This window comes from Caretta caretta, chromosome 4 (genome assembly GCF_965140235.1).
Source record: "Caretta caretta isolate rCarCar2 chromosome 4, rCarCar1.hap1, whole genome shotgun sequence".
NCBI lineage: Eukaryota > Metazoa > Chordata > Testudines > Cheloniidae > Caretta > Caretta caretta.
The window spans coordinates 53,238,567-53,260,085 of record NC_134209.1 but is presented as its reverse complement, the minus strand read 5'-3'; the positions used below and the strand labels follow the sequence as shown (position 1 = coordinate 53,260,085).

Here is a 21,519-nt window from a genome sequence, read left to right as displayed (position 1 = left end):
CTTTTGTTCACAATTATTGTAACAGTGAATGCAAGCATGACATGTTTTCATCATTTAACAACAGTTAATTGCATCTAAACATAAAACCCAATTGCACTTGATTAAACTGTGTGATTAACTGTAGATTAAACAGAAGGATAATTAAGCCTTCTACATACATTTTTCACAGTGTTTCCCAGTCAATCCATCTTTGCAATGACATTGCTGCCATGACCAGTAATCAACACAGGTGCCACCGTGTTGGCAAGGGCTAATTGCACAAGCTCCTTCTAATCTAGGGCATCTAAAACAAATCAAAAGAGTAGTCACTGGAGTATGTACTTTAAACAAACAAAATAAGCCTTTGGATGGAGTCACATATGTTTAAGTGATACCACCCCTTCCTCCCCAACCCACAAGGATGAATTGTTTAAAGTCTCTTGTAAAGTAGTAAAAAGTAATAGTGGCAAGTTCTCTGGACTGAAGAAATCTGATATATCGAAACAGTTTCCAGTTTTCAGTGCCAAGTTGTTACAGTATTAGGAAAAGAGAGAGGACTTTAGAGGGAACTAGGAGGAAAAACACAAACTCTGTCTTATATGCCTACACATTAGATATTAACTTGTATAATTTTCAAATAATATTCATATGCATACATATCAGTGTTCGTGTATGTCTTAAAAAACAACAGTCTTCTCAAAGACTACTGTACTCAAACATGTACAATATCTTTATGGCAGTCTTACATTTGGGTTACACAATAAAAATAATGAAAATGATCATCTTTCATTTTATGACTTCAAGTTGTACTCTGGTCTTTCACTCAACCTCCTTTCAGTCACATTCTTTGTCTACACATATACTTGGTCTAACAATGTAATACAAAAAAGATCTGTAATATTCCTACTGTACATATAATCTGAAACAGGAATGGGGAAGGGAACTACCATGTAATAAACTTGAATTGAAAGTAGTATTTTTAGATATAAATGAGTAATGTAGTCTGAATCTTTGCCTAAGACAGAGACTGTTAAAATTAGTTGAGAGGTTTTCAGAACTGGTGCAAGATTACTGTTGAAGTTTATGGTCTGTGAAGAAGGTTACATGGCTAAAATTTTAAGCAGATGCATACATTGTAGAGCAGGGATCGGCAATCTTTGGCACGCGGCCCATCAGGGAAATCCGCTGGTTGGCTGGGACAGTTTGTTTACCTGCAACGCCTGCAGGTTTGGCCAATCGCAGCTCCGACTGGCTGCGGTTTGCTGTTCCACGCCAATGGGGGCTGCAGGAAGTGGTGTGGGCTGAGGGATGTGCTGGCCGACGCTTCCCACAGCCCCCATTGGCCTGGAACGGTGAACCGTGGCCAATGGGAGCTGCGATTGGCCGATCCTGCAGACTCTGCAGGTAAACAAACCGTCCCATGCCGCCAGCGGATTTCCCTGATGCGCCGCGTGTCAAAGGTTGCCAACCCCTGTTGTAGAGGTTTGTCATCATGTAAAGAGTTTGAAGATCCATCAATATTTTCTTAGATAATAACCTTTTTAAAGGAGGAGGGTAGGGTGGTTTTAACTTTGAATCTGTCAAATAAATCTCGAAGGAAGCTTGGAGACATCTTTCATTGTTAAACTGCCCGAGGTACTAAAGGAAAAGTCCTGATTGGCAGGCAGAAGTCTTGGATGGTGAAAGATACAAAATTCAGAGCCAATGTTTCAGTTCGTTGGCATGTCCCAAGATGCTGTTTTCTAGGAGAATGTTATTGAAATTGACATCTTCAGCTACAGAAGCTCAGGAAATCTCGTGCCATAAGAAACAACACAAGCTTGGGAGGTGAAAAGGGGAAAGATGAACTAGCAACTGTGGGCTTGCAAGCCATACTGTTGCTATAACTATAATGTCAAACAGTGAGATGGAAAAAACAATTGATCAGCTAATCAATCATTTCTAAAACAGCACTCACAAAAGGAGATCGTATGGGGGAAATTCAGTGATATTTGACTGGGAAAGTGAGAGAACAGACATTTGGGAAAAAACAAAAAGTCAAGGTTAGTGAACCATACCAGTATAGCTAAATCCAGGTGGAATTTACATTTTTTTAAAAGAGCTACTTTATTTCAGACTGCTGGACAACAAAAATAATAAATAGTAGCAGAAATGTACTGTTGCTGCTTTGTGGAAAATTGGAATTAGGTTTCTGCAAACTCTGATTGCTGCATAATATTATTTGCAAATTTAGATTCTTCCTTGGTCCTTTACATTTGATAGTATATTGTATACTCATATTCACAGGCATTTGAATTAATTAACATTTAACTCTCATGTCACTTTCCTTTATTATATATATTATCAGATACTATGTATAGCTGACATACCGATCTAAGATTCCTTGAGCTGCCAAAGCCTGGCTGGGTTCCAGAGGACGTCCATTGACTGCAAACTCCATTATACAACCCACAAAATCATGACTTTCCACCTGTCCTCTCCTTTGAAGTATTGGCTCTAGAGATCTAATGCCACCAACAGTTACCCGATTTGGTTGTACGTCGAGAGTCCTAGAAGAGAAGTAGAAGAATCGGTGCATTAATATCAGCACATAAATTGGTGATAATAGAATAACTCTCATATCTTCTGAGATCCTTCATTTCTACAGTTCAATTTCTACAATTTCTATACTTCATTTTTTACAATCACAGAATTATTGCATACAGTGACCAATCAGCTCTATTTAAAACAACTTCTGAAATAATAATTACAGTGGGCCTAAACCTGAAGTTCTCACTCAGCTTTTACTCAAGCAAATCTCCTTTAACTTGATGGAGATTTTTGCTTGAGTCAGTACTGAATGAAGATTTGCCCTAATGATATTTATAATTGGGGATGATATTTCATTACAGGTTGGAGCACCTATTACAAGGTAATAAACTGCTTTGTTAGTGAGGAAGCCATAGGGCTAAATGAAAAGTGAGCCAGATTAATGGTGAGAAACTAGCAACAATATTAACAATACTTAGAATTAATACAGCACTTTTCATCTTCAAAATGTATTTAAATATTAACTAATTAGTTCTCACAACATTCCTAAAAGGTGAGGTAGGTACAATCCACTTCTTCCCTCCCCCCACACTAAAAGTGAAAACAGAAAATAAAAACAATAAAGATATTTGGAAATTATTCCAAATATATGGAAAAAAACCTGAGAATTGTTACTTAGCCTGAGCACGTAGCAATCAGTTGGGAGATAAGTCTGAGATTGGTGCGATTTCTCATGTGTTCATAAGAAGTGAAAAGTAAAGTTAAACAACAGCAGAGTGAAATTTAGGAGCTCATGTAACCACTGGAATATGAATTTGGGTCTGTATTCCTATATGTATTCAGGTAAATATCATTTTATTTTTGGTAAAAACAAAGGCATAGGAGGCTTTGCTAAGGAAAATTTTTTGCACTAGCCACTGTAGAATTTCAAATACTCTAAGGATAATTAGGCTAGAAACAGGTGGAGTGAGAGGTTGCTGAGCTAAACATAAAACATTTTAAAAAATTGTGGGGTGAACTCCTGACCCCACTGAAAGTCAATAGGAGTTTTGCCTCTGACTTCAGTGGTGCCAGGATTTCACCCTATAAGCCTGATTCTGTGACTGCTGCATATGCACATCTTGGCCTGACTGCAATGGAAGTTCCACACACAGAACGACTGCTAAATGGGAACCTAAATTTTAAAGCAAGGCCATTTTAATTCTATAATGAGAGATATTTATCCTGAGTCAAAACTCTATTTTAATCACCCTACTTCTGCAATACTGTGAACCCCATCCTGCCCAATAGGAGCATTTAGCCCACAGGCTAAAAACATAAAAACCAGATGGATATTGGTGCAGAATCAGAAATGCTGACTTCACTGTTCCTAAAAGATACATTTTACTTTGCTTAGATTATGACCATATTCTGTTTATCAGCCAGTCAGAAAATATCTGATTCATGAGTACAGTTTTTTAAAGTCTTTAATGCCTTTATTAGTAAGCAGATTATGACTGGCTAAAGTTTTCTTTTACCTTTTAAAGCATCATTGATTCTGACTGTCTGATATTCTGGTTTGATAATTAATTTGGGCTAGATTGTGAATTTTCACTATGGCGAATGAAGGGAAATAAGGACCCCCATTACACCACTTTTCAGGCTTCCCAAAGCTGTATGTCTGCTACTTTTCCCCAGAGTTGGGGACTGGGCAGTGTTGGCTCTACCCCTACCCCTTCAACAGGGCATCAGCCAGTACAACTGAGCTGGACCACAGCAAGAGCAGGGGATGCAGTGTTTTAATTTGCTGTTGCCATATGCCAGCTGAAAATTACTACACCCCAGAACAAGAAGGAAGCAGGGAGGGAGTTCTGCCTCAGGAAAGAATGCCTCCTTAGGCCAGTCCTGCTGTGGTACAGCTTACGCCAACATTCCTTGTACTGGGCTATGCCTAAAGGCACAAGCCCCCCTTCTACTACCTGGTCTGACATAGCAGTTATTCTGAATTTCTCCTATTTGTAACGATTTTTAAATTTTACCTCTTCCACAAAGAGCAAAATGAAATATTCTTTACCAGTCAGTGGAAACAGCCATATTACTAACAGTACAATAGCCTGGTTCCTGATCCTCAGAACAGGAGTCCACCGTCAAGGATGCTGCCTGCAAAGAAACACAAAAATGTGTTTAATATTAGAAGGACTGACTGTCCAATCTCATTTTCACCACTTTAAGACTTGTTTGATTATTAAATACAAAAATATCCAAAGGTTTAGTTAGTCACATTATACCCAATTTTCTTCCCTTGTGCATTCACAAAATTGTACACATGTAAACCTATGCCTACACCTCGCAGGTACGAAGGCTTACATGTGCCCTTCAAGTATTCCAATACCAATGTGGCTATAGCCCTTGCCTCTGCACCTTGAAAACCTAGGTAACACTTGTATCTGCACAGGATTTAAACTATTGAAAGGGTATGCACAACTATGAAAGCAGACATAGGTGTTTGCAGGCCCAGTTGTTTTGCATGCATGTGTGGAAACGAGGCCTGCCTCAAAATTAACCCTTTTACTACTCCTTTTTTTTGTTATAACTGAAGTTTCAGGATGCAACCCTCTCTTTTGAAGTCAAACCCAAGTTTACCATATAAATAACACCACAGTGCCTTTTAACTAAGAGTCTCAAAGTATTTTATAGACTCTAATGAACTCAACACTCCACCACCAATGTGAGGCATTTAGTGTTATTATCCCCTTTCACAAATGGGGATACTGAGACAGTTCAGTGACTTGGCCATACAGAAAGTGACTGTATGAGTTAGATAAGGGATATTTTTCCCCCATGACACTGAAGTAACTTTTGGCCATATTGTATTCTGCTATTGATCTTCACATAAAAGTCCCACTAGGCTCAATGTTAGTTCCTTCATGGACTAGACCATGGTATCTAATATATATTTTCAATTTGATTCAAAGTGTGTCTTCTCAAAGCCTGGGGCACAGTACAAACATTATCAGTAAAAAATTGTAATTAACAAACTGGACCAATGTTCAAAACACACCCCTCTCAATCCGCCCATAACGAAGATTCTCCCATAGGCATCATACTTCCCCAGAAAAATAGCTGGGAGAGCATACGGTATACAGATCAGAAATTCATAGACACTACAACAATGGAAAGAAAAATCTCCTTCTTTACTTCCTGCACAGTCATAGCATAAGACCTCTCACACTCTTTCTGCTGCAATTTTTTCAGACAAAGTCAGACTTCCAGTATCAGGACTCTAGCTGTCTTCACACTTCATTTGTTGTAAATCGCTTCGCATACTAAAATGACCAGTGAGGTTGATGTATGGGAAGAGGGCATTTGGGAGCCACCTTATCAATCAGTGACAAAAGATCATTACAATGTGCTACCAAAGTAGCGATCCATGGAGTGGTCTGTCAGCTGTACTCTGAGCATTCTTCCTTCAAGTCATCACAAAAAGGTCTGGTTCCATTAGCCTCCCCAGGTGAAACAATAAAACAGGTGGAGTCAGCAACTTTGTGGGATAATCCAATGGTCACTGTGGAGGCAATGATATCTGGAGATGCTAGATATGGAGAGCCATCTTCTGCACAGACAACCAAGTCACCCAGATCAATCAGTTTTGGGAACTCCAATTTTAAATAAGGTATAACATTATATTTATGACCTCTTCAGTAACACTCTAATCTAATGTCCACAAAATCTGCCAAATGACTCCCACTGATTTTAATGGGAACTGAATTGGGTCTTCTGACATTTTAATTTTACTCCCAATTTAGCAGAAGGAATACAAAAATGTGCCACTTGTCCATTAATAACAGGTGGAATGTATTGCATAACAAAATTGAAGGTTAATTACTCCCTAAGTCAAATTTTCAAAACATAAATGTGATCCTCTAGATGTATATTCAGCTTTCATATTACAGCAAAATGCATGGAAGCAGTTTATGGCAAATTTAAATCAAATGTTACTGCTTGACAACAGTTTGGTCAATATTTATGTTTAGATAACTCTACAGGAGCTGTACAAACACTAAATGCTATTAATGTGTCATTCTTGTGTAATATATTGACTTTTTTTGCTTACAATTAAGTTCACTCACCACTAACATTAATGTCTGATTGAAATTCTTACAAAATCTCCACACTTCATTTCCAAATACACACCATGAACTGAAACATCATACTGAATTCATGGTTCTCAAATTTAAATCACTTACTATAGTATGTCCAAATTATGTATTTCTTCCCTCTATTTTATTTTTAAAAGGAAAGCTTATCTTGCATTTCTTTCCATACATAATGAACAACTTATTCCTCTTGAGAAACATAAGCCAGCAGCGCCTAAGTACATTATATGCTGAGTATAAATGAAACAGTTCATAGAGCACATAAAATTAGCTGGCTAGTTTATATGGTATCATATGTATACATATTTTAAGAGTACATTAACAACAAAAATGAAAGATCAGATTTTGTTTTTACTAAGCTCAATAAATGTAATTTCCACTAATTTACAAAGGTACACATTCTGAAAAGAAGGATGAGCTACAAGTCCATCAGAAGGGCTGGATATTTGAGACCATATTTTGCTTGGACCTGAGTTCATACAATTTATTTTCTAACTTTAGTCAAATGCTCCTCCTTGTTACTTTAGCATTACTCTACAGTTACCTCTTCAAGTTATGAGAGTTTCTATCCTGTCACTCTGTAATATCTCAAAACTGACAACTTAATGATTTTACCAGTTTCCGATAAAATCCCATTGCACTGTAGGAAATGACAGATTTGAAATCCTGTAGGGAAGTTATTTTATACATTTTTTGACATGTGGGAGATATTTTTTCCTACAGCAGAAATACTTAAGACAAAAGTGATTCTTTTCACATCTTGTGTTTGTAAACAGCTGACGTGGTTAGGAAAGATTTAAATACAGAAACTATGTATCAGAATCAAGCCTTTCTTGAGGCTTGCTTTTAAATTTTAAGCATACATACACAAAAGGTAATTTTCTAGAAAAATATACCTTTTGTGTATAGTAGAGCTCCTTCTATAGACCTGACTACAGTTTGTTTTTTCTTTCTTGCTTGTTTGTTACACATTTTTAACTTGTGTACCTATAGTTAGGCATATAAATCTTTATTTAAGCATGTATGGTCTGAGTTAATTTAGTTAATAAAATCCGTACTTGGATATCTAAATCAACACCTGTGTGTCTGGTTAAGAATTCATATTAAAAATTGGGACCTTAATGTGTTAAATATCTAAAATTAATATGTTCCAAGACAAAAATGTATCAAAAATGTATTTAAAAGTGTAAATATCCTTCAGAAAGACATAGAAAATAACATCTCTACCAACACTCATAAAAGAAAAATCAAATTTAGGGGCAAACTATCCACCTCCAGCACAAAGATACATGAAAGTGAAAAAACTGGGTCAGCAACTCTGAGTTGAAAAGAAATGCAGAGTTGCAGGCTCAAGTTCCTCTTGGAGAAAGAAGCCAATGGTAGAGCCTCTCTGCTGTGCAGAATCACAGACCCACAGCACCCAGCTGCTCTTAGGATGCCTGTGTTCTTAGACACCCCGATATTCGAACCTTGAGGCACATCACCCCTGTAATAGCAGCATGGTTGGCTCAGTGGTTGAATTTCTATTGGACCCACACAGTGTCTATGCTGTATCTTTTCAGTAAGGCTCCCTGAGCATGGGAACAGAGTTTAATGATACAGTAGTGCTGTATCCAAGCACCACTGACTTCTTCAGAACGTAATGGTAGGAAAACTAGGGTTCAGAAGGGGCCATGAACTGTAGAACAGCTGTTCCCTTATTCCCCTACTGCTTCTAGCCTGACATGCAAAACAAAACTTGGAACCCCAACCATGTATTGTACTCATGGACTGACCTTAGTTTCAGGCATGTGGGGAACATTGCTTAGGAGATACTGTTAAGAAAGGAGCACAGAGAAAACACAAAAAGAAAAAAATCCACTGCAAAAAAACCCTGGTAAAAAATGGAAAAAGGCAGAGCACCATGAATAAGACAACCATTTGTACTAGCCTAGATTTTTGGGCAGTTCTTCTGTCCCTGATTCATAGGCTTCTTTTCAACTAAAAGATGTTTGTTTTAAAAATCATGAAACCTTTGAAAAAATACATGGGTTTAAATGATAGAAGAAGAAAAAAAAGACTGGAAGCAGGACAAGTTTTGTAACATCTCTAAAAGTTTAAGACACTCACAGAACCCAAAGATCCCAAGAAATCTGCTCATCTCTACTGTAGCTATAGTATATAATTGTGAAGCATCTACACTCATTCTCTTAGGGTCCACTGTAGTATCACTAGATAATTAGACTTCACTAATAATCTTCCCATGTCGCTCGACAATTAGTCTTCACTAATAATCTTCCCCACTGTCTGCAGCAGTTAATTAGTCTTCTGGATAGCTCTTTAGCTCATTGAGTATTTTTGTTCCCGTTTTTTCAAATTCAGATTTTTTTTTTATTCTGAGAAAACCATTATAATTCTTCAAGCCTTCTGGACAAGATGCAAATTACAGTGTTTTCCCAAAGCTGGAGGTAAAGCTAGCGAATACAACTTTACCAAGTTTTATATTCGTTTGTGCTTACATGGAAGCCAAAGTGACTTGAAACTGAATGAACGTTTACTTAATTCTCAGTGCAGCATTTCTTACCATTCCAGCCCTCCGGGCAATAACAGTGTGAAACTGGCCATCAGACACTTTCTTCGTTGTGGTAAGTTTATATGTGCCACTGCCAAGGTTGTAGGAGAATCTCAGCCTTTCTTCTGTTATTTCCAGAGCCAGGAATTCTGCCCGTTCTCCAGTCTGGTTGTCATAGTTATACAGCATTAAGGCATTACTTTTGATGGTTGCAAACTTTATATAAATATAATTGTTGTTTGGATCCATAGTGGGAAATTCCATATAGGACAACTCTTCAAATCCGTAACTATTCAATTCACAATGATTTCCAAAGACACCTATAAAAAGAAAAATTTGTCTGTTATCAAATTGTTTTTACCCCATTTAATCAAAGTGTAGGCCATAAAGCACGTAGTTCAGTGCTTTTAGATTGTTTATGACATGAGTTTCTTAAAAGCACCTTAAAAAGCCATAAATAAAAACATATACATCTTGGACAAAAAACAGTTATTGCCCAAAGTGTTATTTGTTAAAGTACCTACATTCCAAAACAAAAAATGAAGTATAGACAACTGGATAAAAAGTAAAGCATACTGTTGTTAACTTCTAGAGGGGGTTTGAAAAAAACTTTTGAGTTGACATTGTGTCAAATATAGGTATCAATGGACATAATGTATTTTAATCCAGATATGGGGATGTATTTGTTACTGAACATAGAGATATTGATGTTCACTTTCCATTCTGTTTCCCATTCCACTTGTACAACCTGAGATTGATTTATAGCTAACTAGCTGATGCAGCTTCATTCTTCTTCTCTCTCCCTCCCACCAACTCTGTGTTTGTATTTATTTGTGCTGGTTCTTTTTCCATTTAGTTTTTGAAATGAATTGTATTGTTACTGCAACGCTGAGCCAAAGAATTTTCCCCACAAATATTTGTGGACTTGTGTCAAATAACGTGACGAGGAATTCAAGCCAAGGTGGAATGCATCTTATTAAATTGTGATTGTTCCATTCCTTCTTGAATTTGGCTATACATTATCTATTAGTCCTTAGCGTTCAAGTCCACAATAAACTTAAAATATACTAAGCCTTGTCTAGGAGGATGTACATATTTTTTCTTTGCTATAATCTGGCTACAAACATCTGAGCCTTCCACTTTCTCAGTATTTTATTTAACTGAATATATATGTGCACTCCATACATTTCTTTCCAAATGTCATTGAACTGTGTAATTACTTTTCTTGTTTTCTATCTTAATCTCTAAAAGTTAGATGCATTTATAATGAAATCTGATTATAAATATAGAAACTGAATAACTCTCTGAGAAAAATGATATAATATAGGATAAGCAATTCATTACAAGTGCAAGACAGATGAAAGTTTGCACAACAAACCAGTTAACAATGTGTTCTGAGAAACATTTTTCTAAGATAGGGTTACTCTTTTGGCTGCCTTTTAAAATATTTGTTTATTTTTTCAGCTTTTTTTCTTTTTCTGTTTATTTGTTTTATTTAACATCATTCTTTTCTACACGAACAAAGACAATCCACAATGGATCTGCATTCAGACCCAAGCTTTGTGTGACTGTACCAAGTAGGGTGACCAGACAGCAAGTGTGAAAAATCAGGACAGAGGGTGTGTGTGTGTGTGTGTGGGGGGGGGTAATAGGAGCCTATATAAGAAAAAGCCTGAAATATTGGGACTGTCCCCATGAAATCGGAACATCTGGTCACCGTAGTACCAAGATCTCTGAAGTTTCCCTTTATGTTTTGTATCATTACTGGCTGCTCAATTTCCTGGTAAAAATTAGTGATAATTAACTTCAAGTAATTATTAAAATATGTTGATAGGACTGTATGAATTCCTTGTTTTATTCTTAGAATTTAGATCTAGAAACACTGCAAAGTTTTAATAGAATACAATAAACAGAATGGGCCGGGATTAGTGTGGAATGATTCGGTAATGTGTTTTGATCTTTCCATGTCTTTATTAATGCTTTTTAGCAAGGTCAAGTGCCATACTCAATATCTGAGATCATGTTGCTCATGAACAGAAGAGTTAATTACGTTTACTGATTCCTTGACTGCATATTTTTGAGGAGTTGTGAATACAAATGTGATCATATTGTAAGACCACTGAAATAAAACAGAAACTCCCCTTCTATAGCTAGAAAACAAAATATGATGCCTTCTTTGCAAATTATTAGTGTGTGGACCAACAGAACTTGATGGTGGAACTTACAATATATAATCTGCAATCTTTACACCTACTATAACTGTATATTTATTCAGAACTCAGTGGTGTGACCTGCACTCAATGGGACTCCTTGTGTAAGGAAGTGTTCACCAATGCAAATAAGGGCTGCTCAACCTAGGACTCAGAATATTTCTGGGCTTTTCATCTGAGAAATGTCTGCCCCTCTCTTCTGGAACACCAGTAAAATACTACAAAGGAAAATAAGGGAAAACTGTAGCTTTAAGGAATCCAAAAGTGGGGGCACCATGGAACCCAAACAATCCAGGGGAGTTCAGTGAGGGATTGTACAGGAAGTGATGAGTGATCAGGTGCAACCTGAGCAGCCTGGCCCTTTGTGGGTTGGTGTGAAGAGGGGGAAGGGTGTAGGAAGGCAGCTGTGATTGTGAGCTGGGCATACAAAGTGGGAGGCATCTTGCATGCGTGCATGTGTACACACACATACACACACTCTCAAGGGCCAATAAAATCTGGCCCTAAGTGTACACCAGGAAAAATCTCCTCCCTTCTCTTTTGTTCTCATGTAGACGAAACAGAAAGTGATATTATAAATCACTAAGGATTTCTTAAATAGATGCTTTTTTTTCTTAACTGGACTGTATTTTAACCGTATGTCATGGGACCTTAATGATTTGGGATAGGCATGTGATTTATTTTGGTAAATTGAAATTAACATAAATAAATATAGGTTTTATTTAAGTGAACCTGAAGAAGTCAGTATATCTATGAAATGTTAACAAAAAACCCCCCAACAACAACTTACCAAATGGACAGTGACAATAATATCCTTCCACTCCATTTTGACAGGATCCTCCATTGAAACAGGGGTTGCATTCACAGTAATTGACAGCAGATTCACATGTTTTGCCTGCAATCAGGTAACCAAATGAACGTCCATGTTAGAGTTTTCATGTCAGTTTCAACACGGGTCTTACATTAGGCCAACGAGCTTATGAAGCCTGAATATATTTTCCAACCCTGCCTGAGAAAGGAAGAATGATCCCATGGATCAGTCACAGGATTGGGAGTCAAGAGACTGAGATTCTATTCCTGGATCTGCTACAGATTTACTGTGTGATGTTGAGAAATTTACTTAACTCCTTAGTGTCTCAAGTTATTATCTCACAGAGCATGTTGTGAGGCTTAATAAATTGATGTTTGTAAAGTGCACTGAGCGCATCAAATATATAGCTGGGAAGTATTGTTATCCCTATTTTTTTGAGTGCACTGAACACATCAGGGTGATGGAAATCAAGGATAAAGAAAGTATAACTTGAATGAGTTTGAATGTAGCAGGTTTAACACAGGCAGCTATTATAAGATTTTTTGTATCTTTTCCCATCCATTATGAGCTTCTTCCAGAATTGGAGGGACCATGGTCCTCTGGAGCTAAAGCATATTACTTTAGAACCAGTTTTCTTCTGAACAGACACTGTTACATGTGCTGAATATTATTCACTAGAAAATAAACTGATGCTGTATAATTCATTTCAACAAGCCTAAATTACAAGTATTTTTGCAGACTCTGTACATAAATGAAAGAATAATAGCAAGAGAAATTATAAGAGCTACCACAAGTATATACAGGAGTACCAAACTAAAATGCTGTTCAAATGTAAACAATAATGATGTCCCCAATTGAAATAATAAACTAGATTTCTCTTTTCTGAGGTGATCAGATACTGTAGTGGTGCCTGAATAAACCCCATTTTCCCAACCCATCACCTCCTTCTTTGCATCCCTCCACTGGTTCTTCCTTTTCCACTGCATCAAGCACAAACTACTGGTCTTCATTTTTAATTCCCTTCATGGCTTAGCTGCACCCTATTATCATCCCTTCTATGGTTTACATATGTTGATACCTGCCTCTTAGTGATACCAGCCTTTATTGCAGGGGTGGACAAACTTTTTGGCCCGAGGGCCACATCTGGGTAGGGAAATTGCTTGCAGGGCCGGAGCAGAGGGTTGGGGTGTGGGGGCAGAGTGCGGGGTGTGGGAGGGGGTGTGGTGTGCAAGAAGGGGCTCAGGGCAAGGGGTTGGGGCAGAGGAGGGGTGTGGGGTGTATGAGGGGGCTCATGGAAGGGCATTAGGGAGTGCAGGAGGGGGCTCAGTCAGGGGGTAGAGGTGCTGGAGGGGTGCGGGGTGCAGGAGGGGTGTGGGATGCGGCAGGGGGCTGGAGTGCAGGAGGGGTGCGGGGTGCAGGAATGGGCTCAGGGCAGGGAGTTGGGGTGCAGGAAGGGTGCGGGGTGTGGCAGGGGGCTCAGGGAAGGGAGTTGGGGTGCGGGGTGCAGGAGGAGTTCAGGCTCCGGCCTGGCGCCGCTTACCTAGAGCAGCTCCGGGGTGGCAGTGGCACGGACCGGTGCCAGGTCACTCATGTCCCATGATGGTAATGGGCAGTATGCAGTACTCTCTCCTTGGTCAAGATCCTACATTTCTGAGTACTTTGGATACCCTTAAATCCATTTAGAAAACTAGGGTTGTACTGTGCTAACTTGTTTAGCACCCTAGAAATTTTGCAACATGTCTGCTTGTTTTCAGTACTTTTTGGTGAGGGGTTATACGTTTAAAATTAAACAAAAAAAAGTGTTCAGGCACTTAACCTGCACAGGCTGTCTAAATCAGTTGGCACCAGCAATATGGTAAGAAAGTGTTGGGAAAAGTCTTTTTGGTTAATATTAAACTCTTAACTTCACCAAAGGTACGGGAAGCAGGTCCAATGCCTGTATATGATCATATTTTTTTTTTAGGGGGGTGGGTTATTTTACATTTTTTTCTTTTTTTTCTTCTTACGTGCAAGAAGGAGTCTAATCTTTCTGATCTTAGATATAGCTGTTTTATTTAAACCTTAAAAAAATAGTATCCTCAAAATATTGATCTTTGATTGTGTTCAAGTAGGAGATAATATGTGGGGTACAAATAATAAACTTGATCCACTGACATTTCTCAGTAGTTGTCAAAATTCAAAGCTAATAATGCTAGTCTTTATGATCTTAATCTAACTAAAGCAAACTCAATGTTGATCTTTTTCTTCTTCCTCATTACCCACTATGTCAGCTAAAGAGCTTGGATGTTTACAGTTTTTAACAATGTTTTCTTCACAATTAACAATGGTTTGAACAATTGATGATACCAGTAAAAGTTAGTTTACACTCCTACCAGCTGTTTTGACACAGGAGAAAACGTTCCCTCCAATTACGGTAGATCAGGGGGCTCTATAAACTAACATTTATTAAGAATAAAGAGAAAATCCAAGTTATATCTGCTGCTCACTAAAGTCTTGAGAGGAATATGTCTCTTCATGTGCTGATTTAACAAAGTTGTCTTTGAACCAATACAGATCACTTATCCTCTTCAAATCAGTGCTACACTCACTCTTCTCGAAGGCAAGAACCCTATAAATCAGAATCAGGGGAACAAAAGTAGAACACAGGAGGGCTATTTCAATTTAACTTTATGGATTCTCCACATGAGCAATTTCAAAAATTCTTTTGATAAGAAGGCCTTTAAGAAAGTCTGGTAACCAGGCAGAGAGAGACAAACTGTCATCATAGATTAAAAACAGAATAAGAGCTAGGAAGCTAGGAAAAACAAAACAAAACCAGAAATAAGAGACATGCCTACATATATATCTATAAAATCGACAGATTTAGCTATTTAGTTCAATAGGAGTGGAACCGAGCCCTTTATTGGTACCATGTCTGTAGCTCTCTATCTGTAAAGCCAAACTGCCATAGCCCTATGAATCCAACCAGATAGACTCAGTGAAAGAGAAAAAATAATATGTTTTAGAAACCTCCAAAATATTTTAAAATAGCTTTTCCATAAGCCATGGTATCACAATTTTAATGTTCTGAAACAAAATACACCAAGCCAAGAATAAAATGTTTTTTTCTCAGCAGAAAGTACAGATTCTCTGCTCTCTGGCATGTTTCTACTTGTGATGGTTCATGAGATATTAAACCTTAAAGGTATCCCTTGTCCAGAACTGAATATCTTTCCATCCTGACAGTCAGACAATTAAGCAATTCTGCGGGAAAATTTGGTAGCTGGGAGAGGACATTTCTCTAGCAGATAGGTTTTAAAAAATAAAAAGATGGCTCTTGGAAGTTGTTTGAAGGTTACCTATTTCTATGGCACAAATCTTAGCACACAAACACTAGCTTTCCAGCTTTAGTAACAAAACTATTCTAATGGTACATCTTCACTACCCACCGGATCGGAGGGTAGTGATCCATCTATCGGGGATCCCCAAATCGATGCCTGTGCTCCACTTCGGCAGGAGGAGTAAGGGGAGTTGATGGGGGAGCCGCCACGGTCGACTCACCGCCATGAGGACAGTCAGGTAAGTTGCACTAAGATACTTTGACTTCAGCTACGCGTATAGTATAGCTGAAGTTGCGTGTCTTAGTTCGAACCCTTCCCAGTATAGCCCAGGCCTTAGAAAACATAGCATGTTTACCTCTCCCATCTGCTTAATTGGGGTGGGCCTAAAGCTGCGGTAGCTGATTACATCTTTTAACATCTGATTAATGTAAATTATGCTAGTTTGAGTTTTAATATAATAGTTTAACTGTATATGAATTACATCTGCAGTGAGGTGTCCACTACATGTAAATTCTCGCATATAAATCTGGGTTTGGTGGGAAAAGTTTGCAAATTTACTGTTATTTTCCTGTTCTGTTTGGTGTAACATGCATTTGTATTCAGAGATCCAGTTGTTTTATCTGCAAAGACTAAAATAGAACTGTTTTCCATGATCAGAGAATGAACACAGACGTCAGTAAAGGACAGACTGTGAACTCCTTCCTCATATTGCTGAGCAGTTAATTACCTGAGTAATCCCATTCATTCCAATGGGATTACTTGGGTGAAACACTGCTCACCAATGTGAGTAATGGATTCTTAATCTGGCCTTAAGTGCTTACTTCCATTGTTTTACTTAGAGATGCTTCCTATGACTTTAATTAAACTCGCAAGTTTGGGGTTTTCTAAACACACTCCTCAGGGCATTTTTCACAAAGTTTCACTGCTCTAAGATTAATAACATGTGTGTCAAATCGTAATGTTTTGATGAGTGAGCACATTGATTTGCTTTGGTAAACTATGGCCTGGAGTTAAACATATCGCCAAATGATTATTAACTTTTCAGTACTATGGCAAATTCATCTTTAAAATTTCATTTTCACAGATTTGGATTACTGTGCATCTGTTAGCCAAAGACTCATCTTTATTTTGATGAGATATAGAAAATAATTTTGTTTCCATATGTTTGAGTGCTTCAAGTTTATCAAATGTGAGGAAAGGGAAGAACCAGTCAATGATTTTTAATCCAGGGTGGCTCAGGTATGTCAAGTCTTAATATTCATGGGGCATATAGCTGCATCCAGTGGCTGATACAGTATGTCAGGCTAGTAGATATTCCCACACAAACCAAAACCTTTGTTAGCTTTCAGTTACAATTGCTGGAATGCATCTTCTTCCAAAATACAGTTAAATAGGCACTGAACAGTTGTCTTTAAACACCCCATCTACGTTTCCCTTCTCAGCCTCAACTTCTTCCTTTCCAGAGCCCAGACTCCATGTCATCCCAAGCAACCAACAGATAGAGATCTTTGAGCTCATTTTTATAACAATTTTTAAATTAAATTAAATAATCATAAAAATAAAGGGGAAATGGACAGTGATTTGTAGTACGATTAAGGGAACTAGGCTGGATATTGAGGCTGAGAAACTAGTGTAGGCAGTGGGATCCACAGGTTTAGCACAGAACTGTGCTGTCCAGCCCCACTCAAGAGCTCTGCTCCCCAGTCCTTGCTACTAACTTTTATGCCTCCCCTCTTATTTATGACCTCTCACACCTAGAACGCAGTCCCTCAGACAATTAAGCTCAGCAGCTGAGTCCCTGCATATCACTGACTTCCTGAGGTCTGCCTGCTGATGAATCATAGGAGGTTTGTCAGGATGAGCACTTAGGCCTGGATCCACAAAAATAGTTAGGCACCTATGGTGTGTTCTACGAAGGGACTCAGGTGTTTTAGAATGAGAGCCACAACCCCCGCCCTGCAGCATGCTAGGCGGGGAGCTGCCTAAGCTAGCCAATGTGAGACACTGATGGAGGTGTGTGTGGGGGTGCTATCACCCTCCCCACAGAGGTAGGTGTCTAAGTCTGGGCTGCAGGGAGGCACCTATCTCTGCTTGCCATCAACGAATGTGAACCTTAACAGGTAGATTCACAATAGTAGAGCTCAAACTAGCGCACTGAAAAGAGTGTGGACATTGCAGCTCAGGGGACAGCTTACTCTCCAACTTCCATCCTCTGTAATACCTCTGTTCAGTGGAGGATGCAGTTTGTCAGGATGGTGGATTCCTTCCTGATTTGGGCATGGGAAGAAGAAAAAATGATCTTTATGCCACTGACAAAAACTCCCAGAGAGACTGATTAATTAGGGACAGTGTTAATTAATATTGATAAGATCAGGCTCCTACATTCAGCATGAAAGGTTGCAGACAAATGAAACAACGGATCATATTTCAAATCACTAAGAACCAAACCATTTATTAATGAAATTATAACTATGTGTACCAACTGAAAGCTGCTGGGTTAAACTTTGGGATGTTTACATTGCATGCCTCAATATGCCCATCTTTTAAACTGATTCTTTTTTTAATTTAATTTTGAATTTGAAACAATTTAACAAATCTACATTCCTTTATCCTAATAAGGCCTGGAAAATAGGAAATGAAGGGTTCATGGGCAGGGCAGGCAAACTACGGGAAGCCACAAAGTATATTCCTTTTAGAAAGTGATTCTTTTCAAAACAAAACCTGATCATCATTAATAGACATAATTATAACAGACTGTTTAAACCTTAATGATGTTGCTCTGAGGTAATCTGTCTTTATACTGCTATTCCGTGGAACGAGCTAAATTGCTTCCACAGTGTGATGAAGTGACATGCAGCTGACAAAACATAATCAATCAAATAAAAGTAAGTCTACCCTCTCGGTCTTGAAGTAAGCTATTACAAAGATCTACAACTCATGTACTCTAATTTACAGGGAACAGAAGGCCTGTGTTGGAAAGCACTAATATCCACACACAAGAAGTACAGAGATGGTGTCTCTTGATGGTGAATGCAAATTCAATTATGAGGTACAGTATTTTTGAGAGCAGCCATTAAAACTATACATATGGTGCACTAGCTCTTTCTACCTAGCATCTGAAATGGAATTATTCATCTCCTTATAGGTAAGGGGAGGGACAAAAGTATGTTGGCTGCTTCTCTTTCACTTAGGCACACAGAGAGTATATTCATGAAGATACAATTTCGTGCTTTCTTTGTTAAATCAGTATAGCTGTCTTTAGTCAAATACTTTTTATTTATTTCTTTTTTTGGAAAACAATGTTAAAGGGAAACAGGGTTAATCCTACAACCCTTTCCCCCATTTCTATTTTGGTATGTTGGCAATAAAATAATCAACACATGCATACTATATATGTGACTTAGGTGATCCAGTCTCACTACAGAAATAACCAATAGTGAACAGTCAAGGACAACAGTTCACAAACAATCCATATGCTGAAACTTGCTTGCATAAACTATGTGGCAAATTTTTGTGAATAATTCATTCACAGAACTCAGGACATGTTTGTGAACAGTTTTCAGGCAGGAAAAAAAAGGGCTAAATTTAAATTGTGAGCAAATTATCCAATTAGCTCTACTGTTCTCCAACTTCAAAAGTTATTTTGCTTTATTGATTAAAAACTTTAGCATCTTTATTTTTCTGTCTCAGGTATTTAGTCTTCAGGGACTTAAGTAACATTTAATTCTAACTGCTTATCAGCAGAAAGGAACGATCAGTTGCCTTTTTTCTCATATCTTTGAATTACAATGGTATGTTTTCTGAAAGGTCAGGTAATCTATGAAGTTTAGCAAAAAGAAAAGGAGTACTTGTGGCACCTTAGAGACTAACAAATGTGTTTGAGCATAAGCTTTCGTGAGCTACAGCTCACTTCGTTGGTGAGGTGAGGTCTCCAAGGTGCCACAAGTCCTCCTTTTCTTTTTGTGAATACAGACTATCATGGCTGCTACTCTGAAGCCTATGAAGTTTAGAACTCCCAAATCTTGAAAATGTCTAACTCACTGATTTTCTGTTTTACAATTATTTGTACTGACAGATAGTTTTAACCAGCATATAAGGGCACCATGTAGAGTACATAGTTTGAAAACTACTATTGTAGTTTTTTCTGTGCCAAAAAATAAAAAATTCTGCATGTTAAAAAAAATAAAAATTCTGCATACAATATTTTAAAATTCTGCAAATGTTATTTGTCAATAAATAAAATATGGAGGCTCCAGCATGGCAGAGCACAGGCTACTGGCTGCATGGAGGTGGGAGATCACCCTGCAGCCCGCCCCCCACCCCTCCCCAGGGACATGAACTCAACGGTGAGGCTGCACCCAACATTGACACTTGGCAGAAAAAGCATGAGGCCCTGCCCCTCCATGCCAGGCACACCAGGTATGGGCAGGCAGGCTCAGCCCAGCAGGATCCAGGTATGGATGATTAGTGTGGGGGGATCAAGGTGTGGGGTGAGAGGGTTCTGTGAAGGCCAATTTGGGTGCAGGCCACTCGGTGGGAGGTCTAGATGCAGGGGGATCTCGATGCACCGGGGCTCACTGCAGGGGCTCCAGGTGCAGGGAGAATGGGACTCTGAAGTGGGGTACAGGTGAAGGTGGCTGGGGCTCAGTGGAGGGGGCTGGGTGTGGGGGTCTGAGTTCGGTGGGGTTTAGCAAGCTCAGTGGGGGTTCCAGCTGTTGGGGGAATGGGGCTTGGTGGGGGGGGGTCCGGTTGCAATTGATTGGGGCTCAGTGGGATGGTGGTCCAGGTGCAGGAGGCACATTGGGGTGGTCCAGGTGCATGCAGGGGGCTTGTCGGAATGGGGCTCTGGGTGCAGGGGTGGAGGTCCAGATGCAGAGAGGGGTGGGGCTCGGCAGGTGAGTGGTCTGGGTGCAGGGGTAGGGACCCAGATGCAGGGGTAGGCGTTAAGCAGGGGTCCGGATGCGAGAGGGGGCTTGGCAGGGAGTGGGGATTCAAGTGCGGGGGGCTCACTGAGGGATGGTCTGGGTACAGAGGTGGGGGTCTGGATGCAGCGGGAGGAGATTGATGGGGCATTCTGGGTGCAGGGGGACCCCCCCAGCCAAGCCTCACCCTCCCACACTCCCAACCCCTCCCACCAAGCCCCTGGACCCAAACCCCGACCCTGCCGAACCACATCTCCTGCATCCAATACCACCAAGCCCCTGGACCCAAACCCCACCCTGCCAAACCACATCTCCTGCATCCAGAGTATTGGATGCAGGAGATGTGGTTTGGCAGGGTGGGGGTTTGGGTCCAGGGACTTGGTGGGAGGGGTTGGGAGTGTGGCTTGGCTGGGGGGGTCTGGCTATGGGGTGGGGGAGGGGGTCTGGATGAATAGGGGTAGGGTGGACAGGGAAACAGCTCCCCATGCAGTGACCTATTCCCCCATGGCTGAGGAGTGATGGGGGAAGGAAGCGGGTGCAGAGCCAGGGCCAGGTGAGGCTGGGGAGAGTCGGGGTGGGGGCTAGATGCGGGGAGCTTGGTGGGGAGAGGTACGGGAGACTCGGTGGGGGAGGGGGGTTCTGGATGAAGGGGGTGAGGCTCAGCAGGGGCGTATGGGTGTGGAGGGTCTGTCCTGGGGGGGAGGGGTCTGACCCAGCACCAATCAGGGCATACCCAGCCCCCTCCCACCCTCCGTAGTGATTTATCTCGTTGATGGCTCTTTGGGGTGCCTGAAACAATGAACCCTATGACTACTCATCCAGCTTCCCTTTGCTTCCCTGTCAGAAAGTCATTTTTCTGAAGGGAAGCAAAGAAATCTGTGGGGGACATGAATTCTGCATGTAAGCAGTGGTGCAGAATTCCACCAGGAGTAGAAAACCCAGCTCAAACCATATGAAAAATCTCAAAACCCATCAAATATAAGTCATTAAAATGTTCTTATGTTTTCAAGTATAGATCACAATCCAGAACAAATGTCATGTTTAACTTATATTTGATAAGG

The 21,519-nt window shown here is 39.7% G+C and overlaps 1 protein-coding gene across 1 annotated transcript in view; it reads right to left on the bottom strand.

Annotated features, from left to right (window-relative positions):
• Positions 1–21,519, bottom strand: part of FAT4 (FAT atypical cadherin 4) — a 224,037-nt gene that overhangs the window by 18,807 nt on the left and 183,711 nt on the right. The window contains exons 10-14 of the mRNA XM_048847280.2: positions 12,196–12,300; positions 9,208–9,515; positions 4,562–4,647; positions 2,349–2,528; positions 159–283 (exon numbers count right to left, since the gene is read on the bottom strand). Coding sequence (XP_048703237.2) covers positions 159–283; positions 2,349–2,528; positions 4,562–4,647; positions 9,208–9,515; positions 12,196–12,300 — 804 coding nt within the window. The remainder of the gene's footprint in view (positions 1–158; positions 284–2,348; positions 2,529–4,561; positions 4,648–9,207; positions 9,516–12,195; positions 12,301–21,519) is intronic.